Below are 20,478 nucleotides of genomic sequence, written 5' to 3'. Positions count from 1 at the left end.
AGAAAGTGTATCACCGCTCACAGGCCTCAGTGGTCAGCGTTTGTGTACATGAACTATTTTATTTATCGTGAAATTACTCGTTATAAGTGCCTGTTTGTCACTCTAAGTGTAATGATTTAGTAGAAGAGTCTTTGCTGCATATTATGAGGTGAAATTCATGCTACAAAAGACTTAGAAATTTTTTAAATTAGTGAAAATATAACGTCTTCACCGGGTGACACGATTCCAGGAGTGCAGGTATTTACTTATTCTTGAATTTTATTTAGTTGTCTGTTATTACCATTAGTGATACGTTGATACTGATTTACCTCGTGCAGAGTCAGATTAAAGTGATGTCTTTTATTGTATTGATAATGTTTTTCGGCGGAAGTGGTTCTATGCTCTGACGTCACAAGGCTATAGGGTCATTAGGCCATGGCGTCACTAGGCAGACTGCCTCCCTCACCCTGGCTCCCGCTATACAGTAAAATAAATTTGATTTAAAAAATACAAGTGATTTGCAATTTTACTTTATTATTATTTAGTCATAAATATATACGTCCTACGGTAATATTAAAAAAAACGTATTGTGAACCCTTATGTTTGTGTTGTAATCCCTGGCATTAGGAACCTTGAGTACAGAGACAGGTTGAAGCATCTTAATCTACACTCCCTCGAGAGACAGAGTGAGGGGCGATATGATAGAGGTGTATAAATGGAAGTCAGGGCTGAACAAAGGGGACATTACAAAGGTACTCAAACTATCCAACCAGGAGCGAACTCGTAACAATGATTTTAAATTAGACAAATTTAGATTTAGGCGCGAAATAGATAAACATTGGTTTGGAAATAGAGTAGTGGGTGAGTGGAACCAAACATCATCATTAACTCGAATACGCTGGATAGCTTCAGTTATAGGTGGGACGGGTATATGAGCGATAAGGGCTGGGTGTAAACGGGACTGCCCAGTATGGGCCAATAGGCCCGGTGCAGTTTCCTCCATTCTTATGTGCTTATGTATTATGGTGGTGTAGTTATTACGGCATTATGGTGTAGTTATTTTGACATATGGTGTTTTAGTTATTTTGAAATTATGGTGGTGTATTTATGGTACTATTATGGTATTATAGTAGTTATGGTACTGTTAAGTTACTATTATAGTCGTATGGCACTGGCATGGTATTATTGTTTGTTATCGTACAGTTTTGATACTACAGTATTATGGTACTGTTATGGTATATTGTTTTTATGGTAATATTATTATATTAATTTGTCTAGGGTGTACAGTACAGTTAACAAAAAAAATATTCTTCATCTTTATGGTGTTATACAATATGACACACCTGAACAAGAATTCTGAACAACACTCATTTATGTGGGTGATTCCTGTTAATTTGTCTGTATTAACTATATGTGATGTAAAAAAAAAACCTCATACTGGTTATACAATGCATCACACAACCAGAAAAACCAACCTCACCAAATTAACATGGCCTCTGTCAGTGATCGTTGCAGAGGCCAAGAGGTGCAGAATATTTTTTTGCTGATTGTACCTGTGATGTTCTTCCTTACCTGTGATGTTCTTCCTTACCTGTGATGTTCTCCCTTACCTGTGATGTTCTTCCTTACCTGTGATGTTCTTCCTTACCTGTGATGTTCTTCCTTACCTGTGATGTTCTTCCTTACCTGTGGTATTCTTCCTTACCTGTGATGTTCTTCCTTACCTGTGATGATCTTCCTTACCTGTGATGTTCTTCCTTACCTGTGATGTTCTCCCTTACCTGTGATGTTCTTCCTTACCTGTGATGTCTTCCTTACCTGTGATGTTCTTCCCACCTGGGTGATGTCTTCCTTACCCAGATGTTCTTCCTTACCCAGATGTTCTTCCACTGTGATGTCTTCCCACCTGTGATGTCCCTTCACTGTGATGTTCCTCCTTACCTGTGATGTTCTCACCTGTGATGTTCTTCCTTACCTGTGATGTTCTTCCCACCTGTGAGCCCTCCCCACCTGTGATACCCCTCACCGTGATGTTCTCCCCTTACCCAGATGTCTTAGTCGTGATGTTCTCCTCACGCCACCTGTGATGTCTCCTTACTCCGTGATGTTCTCCCTCACCCGTGATGTTCTTCCTTACTCCGTGATGTTCCTCCCCACCTGTGATGTCTCTCCTTACCCGTGATGCGTTCCTCCCCACCCACAGTTCTTCCTTAGCTGTGATGTTCTCCACCTGTGATGTTCTCCCCACTGTGATGTTCTCCCTTACCTGTGATGTTCTTCCTTACCTGTGATGTTCTTCCCACCTGTGATATCTTCCCACCTGATGTTCCTTACCTGTGATGTTCTTCCTTACCTGTGATGTTTTCCCACCTGTGATGTTCTCCCTTACCTGTGATGTCTTCCTTACCTGTGATGTTCTTCCTTACCTGTGATGTTCTTACCTGTACCTGTGATATTCCTTCCTTACTGTGATGTTCTTCCTTACCTGTGATGTTCTCCCTTACCTGTGATGTTCTTCCTTACCTGTGATGTTCTTCCTTACCTGTGATGTTCTTCCTTACCTGTGATGTTCTTCCTTACCTGTGATGTTCTTCCTTACCTGTGATGTTCTTCCTTACCTGTGATGTTCTTCCTTACCTGTGATGTTCTTCCTTACCTGTGATGTTCTTCCTTACCTGTGATGTTCTTCCTTACCTGTGATGTTCTTCATGACCTGTACAATATATTGCCAATATTTACTAGTTAGACATAGTATGTAGACGAGCTTCATAATACTACACAAGGTGTCATGAAGTATCGTGTCTGTATGCATGACAGACATAGTCATACCTGTTGTTATTGTATGTACGGTATTGAATAATTTTTCGGTACACGTGCACGGTGCTCAGTCTACTGCTACTGAATGTATTAAAAACATTCTCCCGGTAGGCAGATACAGTACAGCACGTTACCTATATTTCAATGTACTGTACATGTTCAATGTCCATTTGGTAAATTGGAGCCTTTTGTGTCCTACAGTCAATGTACATTTTACATGTTCCCTTAGTAAAGAAGTATACTGTTTGATCTACCTGCAGTGTCAATTATAAATGTCACCTTTGTAAACAGGTACAGTCTCGACGAAAACTAGAACACCTGGGCACGATGGGTGTGAAAATGGGCAGAATGGTTTCAGATTCTTCGTTCATTTTCAGATTGTATTGTGCTTATAGCATTCGAGACGTTTTTGGTGATTGTACATGACGTAACATTTTGTCAATTAGCGTATTAAATTCTGCAACCCTTCTGAAATAATATAATTAATTGGCACTTCACTTTCCAAACTATAAAGTTAGGCACCCATCCACAGCTTGGTGGGCTAGAGTGTCCAGGATGCGAGCCAGTGAGCCTTGGGACGGGAGGGGAGTGCTGTGTCCACTCGGCCGCCGCATCCCAATCCCCTTCGATACTTCTTAAAGAAAAACATTGCCAAACCCTTCAAGGGATCATTGTCGTCACTACCTGCCCAACATACACAAGTACCTCACGTACAACCTTTGCTGACCCTGAATATTGATGAGTGAGAGGCTCCGTGGCTGCCTCTCAGGAGTCCCTCTTAGATCTTGATGAAGGGGACAAACGTTCTTATATACTGATGTTACCATGGTGGGGTTTATTGTTCAGTGGGAGAATTTTGATGAAATTCCTGGGTCTGTATTCCCTTCATGTTGTAACTTTGCTAATAATAATGATCGTGATACTAATAATAATACGCACATCAAAATACCTGTCAAGTGAAATGCTTGGGACCAAGAATCTTCCGTAAAACAGATAATTACGTCAATTGGATCACTGTCATGACCACGTGTCCAGGGAAAACAAGGAACTTAGGTCATTAGTGTCTGTAAATACCTACACACTAATTTACTTCATTAAGGTGAAATAAGCTCGGGGTAATAGGCGGGTGATGTTATATATCTTGTGTGGTGGGGAAGGAGAGCTTAATGGTGTAAAGTTGCCCATTAATATTTCTTAATTGAAAATACTGTTGAGGATAATACGCCCTGAACCAGAGCCTAATGTTTCATTGTTTGGGTACTTCTCTGTTGCTATGTTTCTCTATTAGCCATGTGGTTAATGTTACGAGTTCTGGCCTGTTGGCGTACCCGTGGTTAAAGTTAATTTGGGTTAGTTTAAGTTCGGTGAGTTCAGGTTAGTTATTTGGTTAGGTTAAGGTTTTAGGTTAGTTATGGCGAGGTTCTAAGTCTAGGTTAAGTTAGGTTAGGTTAAGTTTGGTCAGGTTAAGCTAGGTTTGGTTAGGTCAAGTTTGATTATGTGAAGTATTTGACACGTAGAGGCTAATTTATTTATTTTTTCTTATGTCCGTGTAGAGTCTGTCCCTCCCTCCCTCCCTCCTTCCTATACTGCGGTGGTCACTTGGCGGATTCAGCTCCCGACAGTTTACATAACAAATAATAGGACTTAACACGAGCACTTTGTTGTGATAGAGGACTGATATATTTTTTTTTTTATTATTTGGTTCTTGTCAGGGAGTCAACTTTCTTTTTCTTCTTATTTTTTAAAGCATACTTGGTACTTTACGTGGTATAGTTACTCGGTATAGATACGTGGGATAGTTCGTGGTATTGTTACGTGGTATAGGTACGTGGTATAATTACGTGATATAGGTCCGTGGTATACTGTAGGTCCCTGGTATACTGTAGGTCCGTGGTATACTGTAGGTCCGTGGTATAAGTACGTGATATAGGTAAGTTGTACAGCCTCTTAACTTCCAACTCTTGAATCCGAAGCATTCAGAGTGTAGGGGGGCTAGAGGGGGTGAGAGAGAGTTAAGCAGTTTACCTACTTAGTTACAACGTGGGATATGTGTTACTGCACATCAGGGTGGTATTACCAGCTTGTGCTACAGGTCTGAACCATTCTATGTATATTTACTGTCCATAATTTGCGAAGTAATAGGCCACTGTGATAACAAAATAATCCCTTTCCCGCCAAGTCTTACACACATGCAACTGTCACTTACTCCTGAGTGATAGGGGGATGGGCTGGGGCCTCTACATATGGTGTGGTGTTCATTTACAACGGGGTTACATACATACATAAATCCCAAATGACAGGGGTGAAAAAGGTTTAGTGGAAGGACAAGTGGATGGAAGGTAGTAGTAAGACTAACAATAGGTGCCCTGGTTTAACACAGCATGCCTGATTGTTATAGGGTTGTAGTAACCGACCAGCAGCAGCACGACCGACGCCACTAGACCCTTAATACGGCAGCTCGAACCTAGAACCCCGGTAGGTCCTGCCCAGTAGAAAAGGTTGAAGCATTTTTTCTTTAGTTTAACGCATTTATTGGCAAAACTTGGAGTACAATTTGCCTACTCTGAATAGTTCAGTCAGTCTTGACACTTAAGGTGCTATCACCTTTTGTTGCCACGCAGGACAGAGGTCCTAAATTTGCTAGTCCACACTGATGGATCCTTAAATAGAAAATATTACTAATGATGACGACCTATATTGTTCTATTGTATATGAACCACTGTCCTGTGTGGCAGTGAACAGTGATAGCACCCACATGAATATGACCTACACTATTATCTCCTTTGTAAGGAAGTAGGTTAGGAGTAGAGTTGTTTGGTGACAGGTGAAGGTACAGTTACCTGCAAAAGTCCTCCCACACCCTTGCTACACAGGGCTGTGGGAGAACTTTTGCTGGCAACTGTACAGTCTTTGAGCTTATGTCAAAGATGGAACGGAGGTAGTTAGAGAGGAAGAATTTTGAATCTCTGACCTTAAAATGTCAATAGTATTCGTTGTATGGAGGAATGGGGGTAACGTCATAGTTTTTTTAAGATGAATGTGGGGAATAGTTCTTTGATTTGCTTAGAAATACTCGAACTTCGGATATCCTCACGGGTTTCGATATTGCTATTGCACCACCAGAGTTTGAGTGGGGTGGTGAGAGGAACATATATGAACTCAGCGGCTTGATGTGGTGTACCTGGATTGTTCTCAGACCGCCTAGGTGCAGATATAGGAGTGTAAAGGTGCGTCCACAGGTGCGTACATTGTTTCGCCGACATGTGATCGACAAGACGAAATGAGGCACAGGGTTCCGACTCTGGTAGGGTGCGGCCGTGTGCACTAGATCGGTGTTTCCTCTTGTTGATCACATGTTGGCGACACCTTGTACGCACCTGTGTTGGTGTTGGTTGCGTGTTGTAGTATAGAGGGGGTGGGTCTGTTTAGTATGGAGGGGTTCCTGTATCTGTAGTGAAGTATGAGGTCAGAGTATTCCTGCCATTGTGGCTGTATGGTTAGGAGTTCTGTCTGTATGTCACATGATAAGTCTCCAGTAGATGTTGAGAGGTAGAATGTTGCTGTGTTCATCCCCCCCTGTAGGTGTTCGTTTGTGATGAATGATGTCCAGAGTGTGAACCTCAGTGATTTATTCTGTATGACTTGTAGTTTTAGGATGTTGCTTGGTGCTGCTCACTGGAGTGTGTTGGCTGCGTATGTTAACGAGGGGGGGGGGGGATTAGTGCTTTGTATAAGTGTGATTTGTTTTTTGCTGTTGCACTTACTGTATGGATCTTTGTATACCTCTTGAGTGCCTTTTGTGCTACTACTGCCTTCGTGGTGAGGGTGTGGTTCAATGTCACTCCTAGTACTCTGTGTTATAGGTGTGGTTGTTGGTGTATGGGTTTAGGTATATAGGGCGAGGTTGATGTCTTTTTGTGCCAAAGTAGGTGATTTGTTGGAGTTTGTTTGTATACGCTATTTGGGCTTCCACATTGTGACCTGTTCGAGTTCCCTACGTGTTTTTTCTTTGAGGTAGTCAAGTGCTGTTCCGTTTCTGACTAGTTGTGTTACGTCGTCAGCGTACTGTATGGTCAGTGAGTCGGTAGGTATGGGGTCAGGCCTGCGGTGTCCTTCGGGACTAAATTTTTTACAACTTGGGTTAAAACACGACGATCCTCTTCAACGGAAGAGGGAGTTTAAATCTCCTGGAGAAAGTGCAACTTTCTTTACGCCATTTGCCTCTGTCTACCCAGCAGTAATTGGGACCTGGATGTTAATCGATTTGTGGATCGTGTTCCGGGCTAATGGTTAGCCAGTGCAGTTGGCGAGTTGTCCGGTCTTCTCGGACTGTTCCTTGACACTGGGTCATACAATTCGTTAACTCAGGGTGTGGTTGTTGTGTTGGCGACAGCTTCTACACCTCAATCAAATTCACGCGTAGGTGGCCCTTGGGCCGGTCATCCTCGTTACACGAGGGGCAACCATTATATAAAGTGTAAAGTATGTATAATGTTGGGGAAATGACTGAACTTTGTGGAACTCCAGTGTTTTTGTGTTTGAATATAATTCTCATTTGTCTCTCTGTTAGGAAGTTGCATAGGCGTTGTGATTTTATGGGGAGGTTGAAGTTTGTGCATACAGCATTTTGTACTGTAGTCCGTCGTGCCAGACAGGGTTGCATTTATGACCCAATGAATAACTGATGACTGCCTAGGAAGTTGTCATGTACAGCTATTTTAAATAACATTACCATGAAAATAATACATCAGTGTGCAAGCGTTCCACCTGTATTTCATGTTTGTTTTCTTTTCAATACAGAGTACTGTATGTGTGTTGTCTACTGGGCGGTGAGGAGACTCCGGCAGAAGGGGGTAGAGAGGGTGTCAGCACTGGGCACAGTGTTTAGTAAGCAATCCTCATTATGTAAATGCAGATACTATATAGTATCTGGTGTTTGTATAAGTTGGGAAACACCAATAACACGTTACTGTCCGCTGTATTTTGTGGACATAAAACAATGCTTGTTTACGTTCGGCAGGATATGGGGCATGACGATGTGTGCCGTTGTATGGGGAGAAACGTTATTTGTATGAGTTTGTTGTATGCTAGAATAAAATATTATATCTCATAGGATAAATGATACGGGGGTATTGACAACAGATTATACAGTAGTATCGTAGAAGTCATGTAATGGTAAACGGTAAAATAGTGAGAGAGAAAATTGGCTGGCCACACTAGGGACACTGTTCCCCGATTAAGGTATTATATTAAATGTGAGTAGGTGGGTATAGTGACGTGGGGTAGGTTCCATATGAAGTATTATGTGAGCACCACCACAATCCCTCACTCTCACTCATCATGAAACGTAAAACTATTCACATTTTTTTTAATGTCTATTACGATCTTTTGTGCCTCGTATTAATCAAGTGGTTTTCGAATGCTCTCACGGAACCAATAACAGCTGCTTAGTGTGTATAAAACATTCATGGGATAAGTCGTATAAGACTTAAGAAAAGGCATTTACAGTACAGTATAAGGCGTTCATTCATGCATAGGACCAGCTCATGTGACAGTACAGTAGTATGCCATGTGTAATATTTTTCATACTATAATGAAGTAGAAATTTGCTTTATCAAATATCACAGTTTTACAGTTACTCAGTAATAAGATAGAACGATACAGTATATTGTTTTCTTTGATGATCTGTTATTTTAGGGCTGACTCATGTATATTGGTAAGTCACCCCCTCTCAGGCATAGTATGTTTCTTTATGTAAATTAGTTTTTGCTGTAATGTTCTGTAGTTAATCATGACATTCCCGGGAGAGTAGTGTGACGTGAGTGTATTTTCCCAGAAGTTTAATATTTGTAATAGACATTTTGTGTTAGATGTGGCGAGAGGAAATGTTGTCAGGATGATTATTTTTTCTTCTTTTCGTCTATTAAGGAAACTGTAGCTTATTAATATGATATATATGGTGTGTATTATGTGTTGTGGGCGCGTATGTGTCTTTATGTATGTGTGTGTATGTATGTGTTTGTGTGTGTGTGGTGAGTATTTATTTGCGTATGTCTGTGTTTGTGTGAATTTGATCATGTTTTTGTGTGTGTATTTGCTTGTGTTTATGATTCGTGTGCGTATTTGAGTACGTGTTCGTTTGTTTATATGCATGTGTGTGTGTGTATGTGTGTGTGTGTATTTGTTTATTTGTCTTTGTTGTAATTATTTGTGTTTATGTGTATTTGTTTACTCGTGTTTGTGTGTGTGTGTATAGTCATGTACACACTCGCAAAAATACATACAATACTACACACGCTCAATCACAGACACACACACAAAACACTTATCAGTATATATCAGTGCTTCAACAACTAAGGTTCTTTTCGACTATAATCTAAATAGACTCGCTTAATAAACAACTATACACTAATTATAGAGGGTAATTAATATTATATTATAGAGAAATATTATACTTCAGCAACTCTAAGGACATTATAGTTATTATTTTATATTATCTTATTACTATATATATTAATACTTATAGTTATTACGATCATGTCATTGTTATTCACCAGTTTACTCATATATATTCAATAAGTCTTTTCATCTAGTATAATTAGTGTATATTAAATGATAATAGGTAACGCTCTGATTGGTCACTTGCGTGTGTGTGTGTGTGTGTGTGTGTGTGTGTGTGTGTGTGTGTGTGTGTGTGTGTGTGTGTGTGTGTGTGTGTGTGTGTGTGTGTGTGTGTGTGTGTGTGTGTGTGTGTGTGTGTGTGTGTGTGTGTGTGTGTGTTCGTCAGGTATAACCACGACTAACACCTATTGACACAAGTCAGGACGGAGGCCAAGTTTCATTACCCACCTCTTTACTGTACACCCCTAGCTTGGGTAAGTCCCGTTTATACTCTTCCTAATTAGTATTGACAACGACAGGTGTTCAGTATATCACCTGTGTGTGTTACTACAGTTGGGTTTATTGTTTTAAGTTTATCTGGTGTTTTAATGTTTTTTGTGTTTTTTTCTGTTTTTATTGTGAATATTTTGGGTTTTATTCGTGTTTTAATCGTGTTCTTTGTGTATTTCGTGGGGTTTTTTTCGCGGTTTATTGGTGAATATGTTCTGTGTTGAGTGTTTTTTGGTGTGTTTTAGTTGTGTTTTATTTTATCTCTGTGTACGGTGTGTTTTATTATTCATATGGTTAGAGATATATAGTGTTTTTCGTGTTTTAGTTTTAATAGTGTTTTATTTGTGTGTCTTTGGCGCTGTCTGTCGTATGGGTAAGTGTTTTTTTTTAGAATAGGGTTTTATTGCTGTATGTGTCGTTTTATTGTCAATGGCGAGTGTTCACATACTGTACACACATCAATGATTTTATTTCTTACACATTTCAATTAGCTTGCCGCCGTAAAGTCTTGTTTTCCTAGTCTGCCCAGTGACTGACCGGTCGTGTCGTCGTCAAGTACTGCCTCCCATCACCACCCCACTATCCCCCTCCACCCCATTCTTACGTGGTGTGTGTGTGTAGAGAGGGATAAATCTCTTATAATCAGTAAGTTGTGTGCATGACCTAAACCTGTATGTGACTTTTACCGGCAAACATTTATTATTATTATTTTTTTTTTATAGACTTTTTTGTGGGTATTTTTTGAGTGTCTGGCTTTGGATGGGAAAGGAGATGGAGAAGGGAAGGAGATGGAGAAGGGAAGGAGAGGGAGAAGGGAAGGAGAGAGAGAAGGGAAGGAGAGGGAGAAGGGAAGGAGAGGGAGAAGGGAAGGAGAGGAGAAAGGGAAGGAGGAGAAGGAAAGGAGAGAGGGAGAAGGGAAGGAGAGGGAGAAGGGAAGGAGAGGGAGAAGGGAAGGAGAGGGAGAAGGGAAGGAGAGGGAGAAGGGAAGGAGAGGGAAAGGGGAGTGGTTAGAAAGGTTCGCCACTATAGTATCTATAGAAATCTCTAGTCATCAGGAAATTCCATTGCATATTCTTTGATATAATAAATTATCCCCGGTAGTGAAGTTATCAAGAGAGTCGAGAAAGAGAGAAAGTGTGAAAAGAGATAAAGGAGAGAGTAAGGAGGAGAAGGTGATAGGAGGGAGAGAAAGGAAATAGTGTGAAAGGAGATAAAAAAATAACGAGAGAGTGAAGAGGTGAAGAGGGCGAAAGGGGGGAAAGAGACAGAGAGATAAATATGTATTAGGCGAAAGAAAGGAAGACATACCGAAGGAGAGAAAAAAAAAGACTAAAAAGAAAGAGTGAGTGGGAGAGAGAGAGAGACATAGCTCACTCAAACACTACATCACCGTAATTAACTTGGTAATTACTTAAAACACCATTAATAAACTGTTTGATGACTTATTTACCCACTACCTGCAGAACTACTTAATTGTGTACAAGGGTCCATTTATACAGGTGAAATTTTAGTGCTCCTAATTTAACAATGGTGTGAGGAGGTGCCACGGTGTGGTGGAGAGCTACACGTTGTGAGGGGTGAGGGGAGGAGTGTGAGGGCCTGGGTGGGGAGGCGCTGCAGTGTGGCGAGGGGGCTACAGTTGTGAGGGGAGGAGCTGCAGTGTGGGGAGGAGCTATGGTGTGAGGTGAGGGAGGCTACAGTGCAGGGAGGGCTGGTGTGAGGAGCTGGTGTGAGGAGGAGCTACGTGGGGAGGGCTGTGAGGGAGGAGCTACAGTGTGAGGGGGAGGAGCTGCAGTGGTGTGGGAGGAGCTACGGTGTGGGGGAGGGCTACGGTACGAGGGAGGCAGCTGCAGTGGGAGGCCTCACGGTGTGAGGGGAGGCACAGTGTGAGGAGGGAGCTGGTGTGAGGGGAGGAGCTCTGGTCTGAGGAGCTGGCTGGTACAGGGAGGGCCTGCAGTGTGAGGAGGGCTGGTGTGGGGAGGGCTACAGTGTGAGGGGGAGGGCTGCAGTGCTGGGGAGGCTGCGGTGTGGGGAGGGCTGGTGTGGGGAGGAGTTATGGGTGTGGGGAGGCAGCTCTGGTACCCCGGTGTGGTGAGGCTAGGTGTGAGGAGGAGCTACTGTGTGAGGAGGCTACAGTGTGAGGGAGGAGCTACAGTGTGGAGGAGGAGCTACAGTGTGAGGAGCTACGGTGTGAGGAGGCTCTGGCGTGGGGAGCCTGTGTTGGGAGGAGCTGGTGAGGAGGGCTGCAGTATGGGGAGGCAGCTGCAGTGAGGGCTACAGTGTGAGGAGGAGCTGGTGTGGGGAGGAGCTGTGAGGGCTGGTGTGGGGGGGAGACTCTGATGTGGAGGCTAGTGTGAGGGAGGCTGGTGTGAGGGAGGCTACAGTGCTGAGGAGGAGACTCGGTGTGAGGAGGAGCTATGGTGTGAGGGGAGGAGCTGGTGTGGGAGGCTGGTGTGAGGAGGCTGGTGTGAGGAGCTGCGGTGTGGGGGTGGAACTGCGGTGCGGTGTGGGGAGGCTGGTGTGGGAGGCTGGTGTGGGAGGAGCTGGGTGTGAGGGCTGGTGGGAGGCTGTGAGGGAGGAGCTGCAGTGTGGGAGGGCTGCAGTGTGGGAGGGCTGGGAGCTGGTGGGGAGGAGCTACTGTGTTAGGGGCTGGTGTGAGGCTAGCTACGGTGAGGCTGCAGGTGAGGCTGTGTGGGAGGAGCTGCAGTGTGAGGGAGGAGCAGTGGGAGGCGGTGAGGCTGCAGGAGCTACAGTGTGGGAGGCTACGGTGTGAGGGAGCTACAGTGTGTGGGGAGGAGTGTGGTGTGAGGGGAGCTGCAGTGTGAGGAGGCTGTGAGGGAGGTACGGTGAGGGAGGAGCTACTGTGTGAGGGGAGGAGCTGGTGTGGGGGGAGGAGCTACGGTGTGAGGGGAGGAGCTACGGTGTGGGGGAGGGAGGGTGTGAGCTACGGTGTGAGGGGAGGAGCTACGGCGTGGAGGGAGGAGCTACTTACTAGGGGAGGAGCCACAGGAGGGGAGGAGCTACTGCATGAGGGAGGCAGCCACGGTACGAGGGGAGAGCCATGGTGTGTGTGAGGGAGGAGCTACTGTGTGAGGGGAGTGAGCCACAGGTGAGGGAGGAGCTACAGTATGAGGGGAGACACGGTGGGAGGAGGGGCTACAGTGTGAGGGAGGAGCTACAGTGTGAGGGGAGGAGCACAGGCAGTGGGAGGAGCTATGGTGTGAGGGAGGAGCATGGTGTGTGAGGGGAGGAGCTATGTGAGGGGAGGAGCTACAGGTGAGGGAGGAGCATGGTGTGGAGGAGGAGCCACGGTGTGAGGGAAAGGAGCTACGGTGTGAGGGAGGAGCTACGGTGTGAGGGAGGAGCTACGGTGTGAGGGAGGAGCTACGGTGTGAGGGAGGAGTTATGGTGTGAGGGAGGAGCTACGGTGTGAGGGAGGAGCTACGGTGTGAGGGAGGAGCTACGGTGCGAGGGAGGAGCTGCCCATTTATTTGGTCCACACACACATTATTATAACAATTTTTGACCTTAGATAAAAAAAATAACTTTTATCGCTATTGTATATTGGGATCACCTGAAGAACAACCACCCCAGCTTATATCACCTGAAGATTAACCACCCTGACACTTATTTGTGGGGGGTGGGGCGAGGTTAAGCTAGGTTAGGTTAGTTTAGCGATATGTTAGGTTAGCGTTATGTTAGGTTAGGATTATATTAGGTTAGCGTTAAGATAGGGTGGAGATTCTTTAGTTGATCCGTATAATGTATTAGTTTATTAATGTTATACAACTAAATTCATACATCCAATACAAATAAGGTTATGTTAAGGTATAAATTTAATGTATTCATACACGGATTACGGAGTATAGTGTTGATGGTATTTGTCCTTTACTTGGGAATTACTGTACCTGTGCTTTTTATACGAGTATATACCTGTAGGTTTACCTGTAATTAGCATTTCTGATCTTCTTACCTGGTGTTGATGTTGTGGAATGGTGGTACGACACTTCCGCTATGATATAATCTGTTGATAGTATAGCCTGTGTTGGGTCTCTCTCTCTCTCTCTCTCTCTCTCTCTCTCTCTCTCTCTCATAATTAATCTAACTTGCCCATCCATCCGTCGATCCATCCAGTGCTCAGGTCAACAGTCACACCGACGCGGGGAAGGTGTGGTAGGGCGGGTTAGGTTAGTTAAAGTCAGGTTAGGTCAAGTCAGATCAGATCAGGTTAGGTCAGGTCAAGTCAGATCAGGTCAGGTTAGGTCAAGTCACATCAGGTCAGGTTAGGTCAAGTCACATCAGGCTCAGGTTAGGTCAAGTCACATCAGGTCAGGTTAAGTTAGGTTAGTTCCACCCACCCACCCATCCAGTACTCACGTCAACAGTCACACCGACGCGGGGGAAGATGTGGTAGGGCGGGGAGTCTCGGGGGACGTATCTGAAGAACTCCTCGTCGTCCTTGAACCACTTGACGGAGTAGATGGAGGAGTTGCCCGCCTCGTAGTCACACCGCAGCTCCACCGTGTCCCCCCGCAGCTTGTAGGGCGGGATCACCGACTCCCGCAGCCGCAGTCCCTCGCACACCACTGCAATAAGGAGGACGATGGATAGATAGATAGACTGATTGATGGTTGGATTGATGATAGATAGATAGGCATTACCTTCGAGGTGGATAATCGTTCTCCCTTAATGTTTATATAACCAAAAACTGCGTTCCATTTTTTCCACACAGACCAAAAAAAAAAAAAAACAGTAAGGGTTTTGAGGCTAGACTCCCATACAAGACATCTTCAGGTCTTCCTCACAACAGACCTGGCCTAACCTAAACGTCTCCTGGTCTCACTCCTCCCTCACACCAGATCTCAGCACAATGTTAAGACTCTCTTCTCATACATTATATTCAGTCTTGCTTCTTATAAGTATACAGACGCAAACGTATACATTTTTATACATGTTAAGAGTATAACACCCATACGTCTTTGCGTGCTGTAGTAGAGAAACATGAATACACAATAATACCTGTATGTATGATTATTAGAGGATGTTTTTTATTGGTTTGCCTATAATACGTATACATACATACATACCAAATTATAAACGTGACACATAAGCATTACCACTCATACAGCGTTATAATTGTATGGAATTTAGATTTAATAAGGCTAGTGGTAATACACATTTCATATTACAGTATAATACAGTCCTGGTTGATGTTTATTAGTCAAATACAACTGTAGTGGTCTTTTGAAACTTGATCTAATTGGTATTATGTAATATTTATCGGGTGTGGGAGTGTGTGGGTTGGTGTGTGGCGGTGTGGGAGGATGTGGGTTAGTATGGGTTGAAGTGGGAGACTGTGGGATGGTGTGGGAGAGAGTGAGTTGGTGTGGGAGGATGCGGGACGGTGAGAGTGTAAGTGCTGGGAGGAGTGGCTGGGGGAGGATGACGGGTGGGGCGCTGTGGGAGAGAGTGGGTTGGTGTGGGAGAGAGTGTGGACGATGGGAAGAGAGGGCGGTGGGGAAAGAGAGGGGCGGTGGGTGCTGAGAGAGAGAGGGCGTGGGAGAGAGTGGACGATGGGGAGAGAGGAGTTGGTGGGGAGGATGCGGGACGCAGGGGGAGAGGAGTAAGGGGGGAAGTGGGGGAGAGAGAGGGGCGGTGGGGAGAGAGGAGTTGGTGTGGAGGGTGCGGGACGGTGTGGGAGAGAGTGGGGCGGTGTGGGGTGCTGTGGGAGAGAGAGGGGCGGTGTGGGAGGATGTGGGTTGATATGAGGCGGTGTAGGAGAGTGCGGGGCGGTGTGGATTGATGTCGGGCGGTGTGGATTGGTGTGGGAGAGTGTTGGTTGGTGTGGGGCGGTGTGGGTTAATGTGGAAGAGTGTGGGTAAGGGGGTGGGAAGGTCTGTAGTCAGGCTCTTCCCCTAATTCGTTGATCAGATTGGAACAGTCGACCCACCAGAGCACATTAAACATACTGCACAGCTGCCACAGGTGAAGCTGACGGTGCTGGTAGTACAACAGCAGCAGCCATGCCACGACTATTACCACCACCACCACCACTGCTATTAACACCACCACAACTAGGTGTAGTGGTGGAGGTGTTAGCTTATTTGTTCCGGTTTGTTGGCTCGTTAGAGGAGCAGGAGGGGGAAGAAGAGAGGGAGTCGTAGGAGGAAGAAGAGGGGGGGGTCGTAGAAGGAGGAGGAAGGATAGGATGATGAGGTCGGTGAGAGATTGAAAAACTGTGGAGCAGAGGTCGGGGAAGGATCGTCTTAGGGATGGGATAAGTCGGGCATGATCATGGCGAGTTCAGATAGCGGTCGGTGAAAGTCTGGAAGTTCGGATGTAGGTTGGAAAATGTCGGGTAAGTTCAGATAGGGGTCGGAGAAGGTCGGAAGTTCGGATAAGGTCGGATATTGGTTAAGGTCGGGGAAAAGCAGAGAGGAGTCAAGTCGGGAGGAAGGGGAGGAGGAGAGTTATTGAGGAAGAAGGTCGGGACCCAGGCGGAGAGAAGTCGGGGACAATTATGAGTCGGTTTGGAGTCGGGAGGAGGTCGGCAACAGCAAAGAATCGGGGAAATGGCGGTGCGAGCCAGAGATCGGGTGAGGGTAAGAGGTCGGATAAAAAGGTCGGTTGGAGGAGGAGGCGGGGATGTAAACAGAGGGCGCTACCAGAACAAGCCTTGAGATATTACATACATTATGGAAGACTCCACTCCATCTCCTCCCTTCACCTCCTCCTCCTTCACCTCCCCCACCTTGTCCCTCCCCACCTTCCTCCCCTCCACCTCCAGGTGTTCTCAGGACTCTGTTGCCCGGAAACCGTCAGCAAAATACTACGAGAAGAGATAAAAAAATGAAGTTATAAAACGAACTGAAAATTGGCAACAAAAAGAAAAAAACGAAATGGCAAAATATACGAAACTTGACAAAAAATAAAATAAAAAAAAATGGCAAACGATATAAAAACTGATTCTTTTGCCCCAAAAAAAAAAAAAATATATATATATATATATATATATATATATATATATATATATATATATATATATATATATATATATATATATATATATATATATATATATATATATATATATATATATATATATATATATATATATATATATATTAAGGGAAAATATATGACAAATTCCGTTCAGGCCCAAACTCCCACTCAAAAATAAATCGTGTTCTTGAAAGCCAATGATAAGTCGAATTATTTATTTTTTTCCTTTTGCTTTTAATGTCACGTCACGATTGTTTGACACCCCCCTTATGTTGGTTAATAGAAGATGGGAGTTGAGGGTAGATGATAGTAAGGTACAGTAGTGTTAGAGGGTGAAATGTCAGTAGGTTTTTGTTGTTGTTAACAGTTTTAGTGTATGTGTGTATTTCCTCCCTCCCTCCTTCTCTCCTTTCCTTTCTTCCTTCTTTCCCTCCCTCCCTCTTCCTCCCTCCCTCTCTCATCGCTTTCTCCTCAGTCCCTCCCTCCCTCCCTCCATTAATACAGATTCACAATAGCTTAGTGTCCTCGTATATTTCACTTAAGTCAACGACCATCAATGTTAACCTTATTACAGGTACATATTTGGGTGTTAGCCATGCTCACCTGCACGATCTGCCGGCCGTGTGAGTGTGGTCAGCATGCTCTCTTCGCAAGCGAGCGGACCTGGGTTCGATCCTCGGGCAGGGTGAAATTATGGGCAAGTTTCTTTACGCCATTTGCCTCTGTCTATCCAGCAGTAATTGGGAACCTGGATGTTAATCGATTTGTGGATCGTGTTCCGGGGTAATGGTTAGCCAGTGCAGTTGGCGAGTTGTCCGGTCTTCTCGAACTATTCCTTGACACTGGGTCATGCAGCTCGTTAACTCAGGGTGTGGTTGTTGTGTAGGCGACAGCTTCTACACCTTAAACAAATTCACGCCTAGGTGGCCCTTGGGCCGGCCATCCTCATTACACGAGGGGCAACCATTATTATTATTACTATTATTATTATTATTATTATTATTATTATTATTATTATTATTATTATTTTTATTATTATTATTACTATTATTATTATTATTATTATTATTATTATTATTATTATTATTATTATTTTTATTATTATTATTATTGTTTTTTTTTAACAGTGCCCACCCGGGCACAGGTCACTGACCCACATCGGGGCCTGGGGGGCGAAAATATGGTAATAATAATAATTATAATAATGATAACAATATTTTTTATTTTTTTAATAACAAATAAAATAATAATAATGACAATACCCATAAATAAATACAAAAGTTAAAAAAAAAATATATCATTAGTGAGAAACGATATTGTACAGTATGTTGTGTTGTCAAAGTAAGAGAGACAGTTGAAACCCAGCAATTGTGTGTAAATGAGGCAGAAAGTCAGATCAGCAACCTGGGACTTGGTCACAATTTTCGTGATGCCATATGGCAGCAGGGTCTACCATTAGACAATACATTATGCTTCTAATATCATCCCAGGCGGTAGTACCTCCCTGTTTGGTAGCTGCCTACTACCTACCAGCTTTCACCTATACACCCTCCTTCGCCTTCCTCCCTCCCTCCCACCCTAACTACCCACGGCTGAAACCCAATCACCTTGGAAAATAATGAACTTAAGGGACTATGGTAACAAGGCGATGTAATGAGTGACGAGTAGTGTGGCAAGTTTATATTCCAACAGTGTGTGTGTTCCTATTATTTATATTTAAAGATTCAACATATCTCTAAATACGATTAAAGGCGTCTATTTACTTCCGAGAGAGAGAGAGAGAGAGTATAACCCGATCTGGTGAGTGAATGTTTGTTTAACCCGCTAACATTGCAGAACAGTTGCAGGATTAGCACCAATGGCGGCTCTGTTGCGATTCGGAGAGGTGTGTGGGCAGGTGATTGTATTTGGGTGTCAGTGAGGGAGTGGGATGGGTGGGGGGAGTGGGCAGGTGATTGTATTTGGGTGTCAGTGAGGGAGTGGGCAGGTGATTGTATTTGGGTGCCAGTGAGGGGATGGAGAGTGGGGTGGGAGGAAGGAGTGGAGTGGATAAGGGTGAAAGGTGTGTGGGTGGAAGGGGAGGAGGGATTTATAAAGGTAGAAAGGTAGGTGGAAGGAAGGAGGGAGGGAGGGTGGGTAGGTTGGTGTGTGGAGAGAGGGGATGGCAGAGGGTGGATGGCTGGGGGGATGGAGGGGGTAAGGTTAGGAGGGGAAATTGATGAGAGAGAGAGAGAGAGGCGGACTACAGTTAGAATTCATAATAACTCTGGCAAATCGTCACAATAATTTCAATATCATCTCCTCGTGCCGCCTGAATATATCAATTATATTATATTTGCACACAACAACACGCCCTCCCACCAACGATACAGTGCAGAGAGTGACCACCAACCCTCAGCTGATAATACAGAAGTGACAACACGAAAAGTAAGGACACAAGTGTTGAGAGGTGACCGATGCAGACCTTGCCAGCCAGACCCCAGCCAGACCCCAGCCAGACCCCAGCCGCATACTCCCGACCAATACCAGGTGAGAAATGAAGACTCCCAGCTCCGCCAGGTGAGAAATGAAGACTCCCAGCTACACCAGGTGAAAAATGAAGACTCCCAGCTCCACCAGGTGAGAAATGAAGACTCCCAGCTCCACCAGGTGAGAAATGAAGACTCCCAGCTACACCAGGTGAGAAATGAAGACTCCCAGCTCCACCAGGTGAGAAATGAAGACTCCCAGCTACACCAGGTGAGAAAGAGAACTCCCAGCTCCACCAGGTGAGAATGGAAGCTCCCAGCTCCAGGGTGAGAAATGAAGACTCCCAGCTCCACGGTGAGAAATGAAGACTCCCAGCTACACCAGGTGAGAAATGGAGACTCCCAGCTCCACGGTGAGAAATGAAGACTCCCAGCTCCACCAGGTGAGAAATGAAGACTCCCAGCTCCACCAGGTGAGAAATGAAGACTCCCAGCTCCACCAGGTGAGAAATGAAGACTCCCAGCTCCACCAGGTGAGAAATGAAGACTCCCAGCTACACCAGGTGAGAAATGAAGACTCCCAGCTCACCAGGTGAGAAATGAAGCTCCCAGCTCCACCAGGTGAGAGGGCTCAGCTCCAGGTGTGAAGACTCCAGAGCTCCACCAGGTGAGAAATGAAGACTCCCAGCTCCACCAGGTGAGAAATGAAGACTCCCAGCTACACCAGGTGATAAATGAAGACTCCCAGCTCCACGGTGAGAAATGAAGACTCCCAGCTCCACCAGGTGAGAAATGAAGACTCCCAGCTACACCAGGTGAGAAATGAGACTCCCAGGTGCGAAATGAAGACTCCCAGCTACACCAGGTGAGAAATGAAGACTCCCAGCTCCACAGGTGAGAAATGAGACTCCCAGCTCACCAGGTGAGAAATGAAGACTCCCAGCTCCACCAGGTGAGAAATGAAGACTCCCAGCTCCACAGGTGAGAAATGAAACTCCAGCTCACCAGGTGAGAAATGAAGCCCAGCTCCACCAGGTGAGAAATGAAGACTCCCAGCTACACGGTGAGAAATGAAGACTCCCAGCTACACCAGGTGAGAAATGAAGACTCCCAGCTACACCAGGTGAGAAATGAAGACTCCCAGCTACACCAGGTGAGAAACAAGAACACTCCCCAACGCCCTGTGTGAGCTGGATAGACCCAACAGGACCACAGGTGAGGGAGGGAGTGACCAGAACTATTCTCGGTACCTACTACATACAGTCTGTGAACCCTCCTGTACCGTGGGAAGGATCTAGTCAGCGTCCTTATCAACTCACGA

The 20,478-nt window shown here is 44.8% G+C and overlaps 1 protein-coding gene across 1 annotated transcript in view; it reads right to left on the bottom strand.

The window, feature by feature from the left end:
• The window catches only part of LOC121857258, a 111,267-nt gene that overhangs the window by 4,701 nt on the left and 86,088 nt on the right, over positions 1-20,478 (bottom strand). Inside the window, exon 5 of the mRNA XM_042353249.1 lies at positions 14,065-14,273. Coding sequence (XP_042209183.1) covers positions 14,065-14,273 — 209 coding nt within the window. The remainder of the gene's footprint in view (positions 1-14,064; positions 14,274-20,478) is intronic.

Source organism: Homarus americanus, unplaced genomic scaffold, assembly GCF_018991925.1.
Source record: "Homarus americanus isolate GMGI-L3 unplaced genomic scaffold, GMGI_Hamer_2.0 scaffold20465, whole genome shotgun sequence".
Taxonomy (NCBI): Eukaryota; Metazoa; Arthropoda; class Malacostraca; order Decapoda; family Nephropidae; genus Homarus; species Homarus americanus.
Note: the sequence above shows the minus strand (reverse complement) of the source record. Positions and strands in the feature narration are given on the sequence as shown.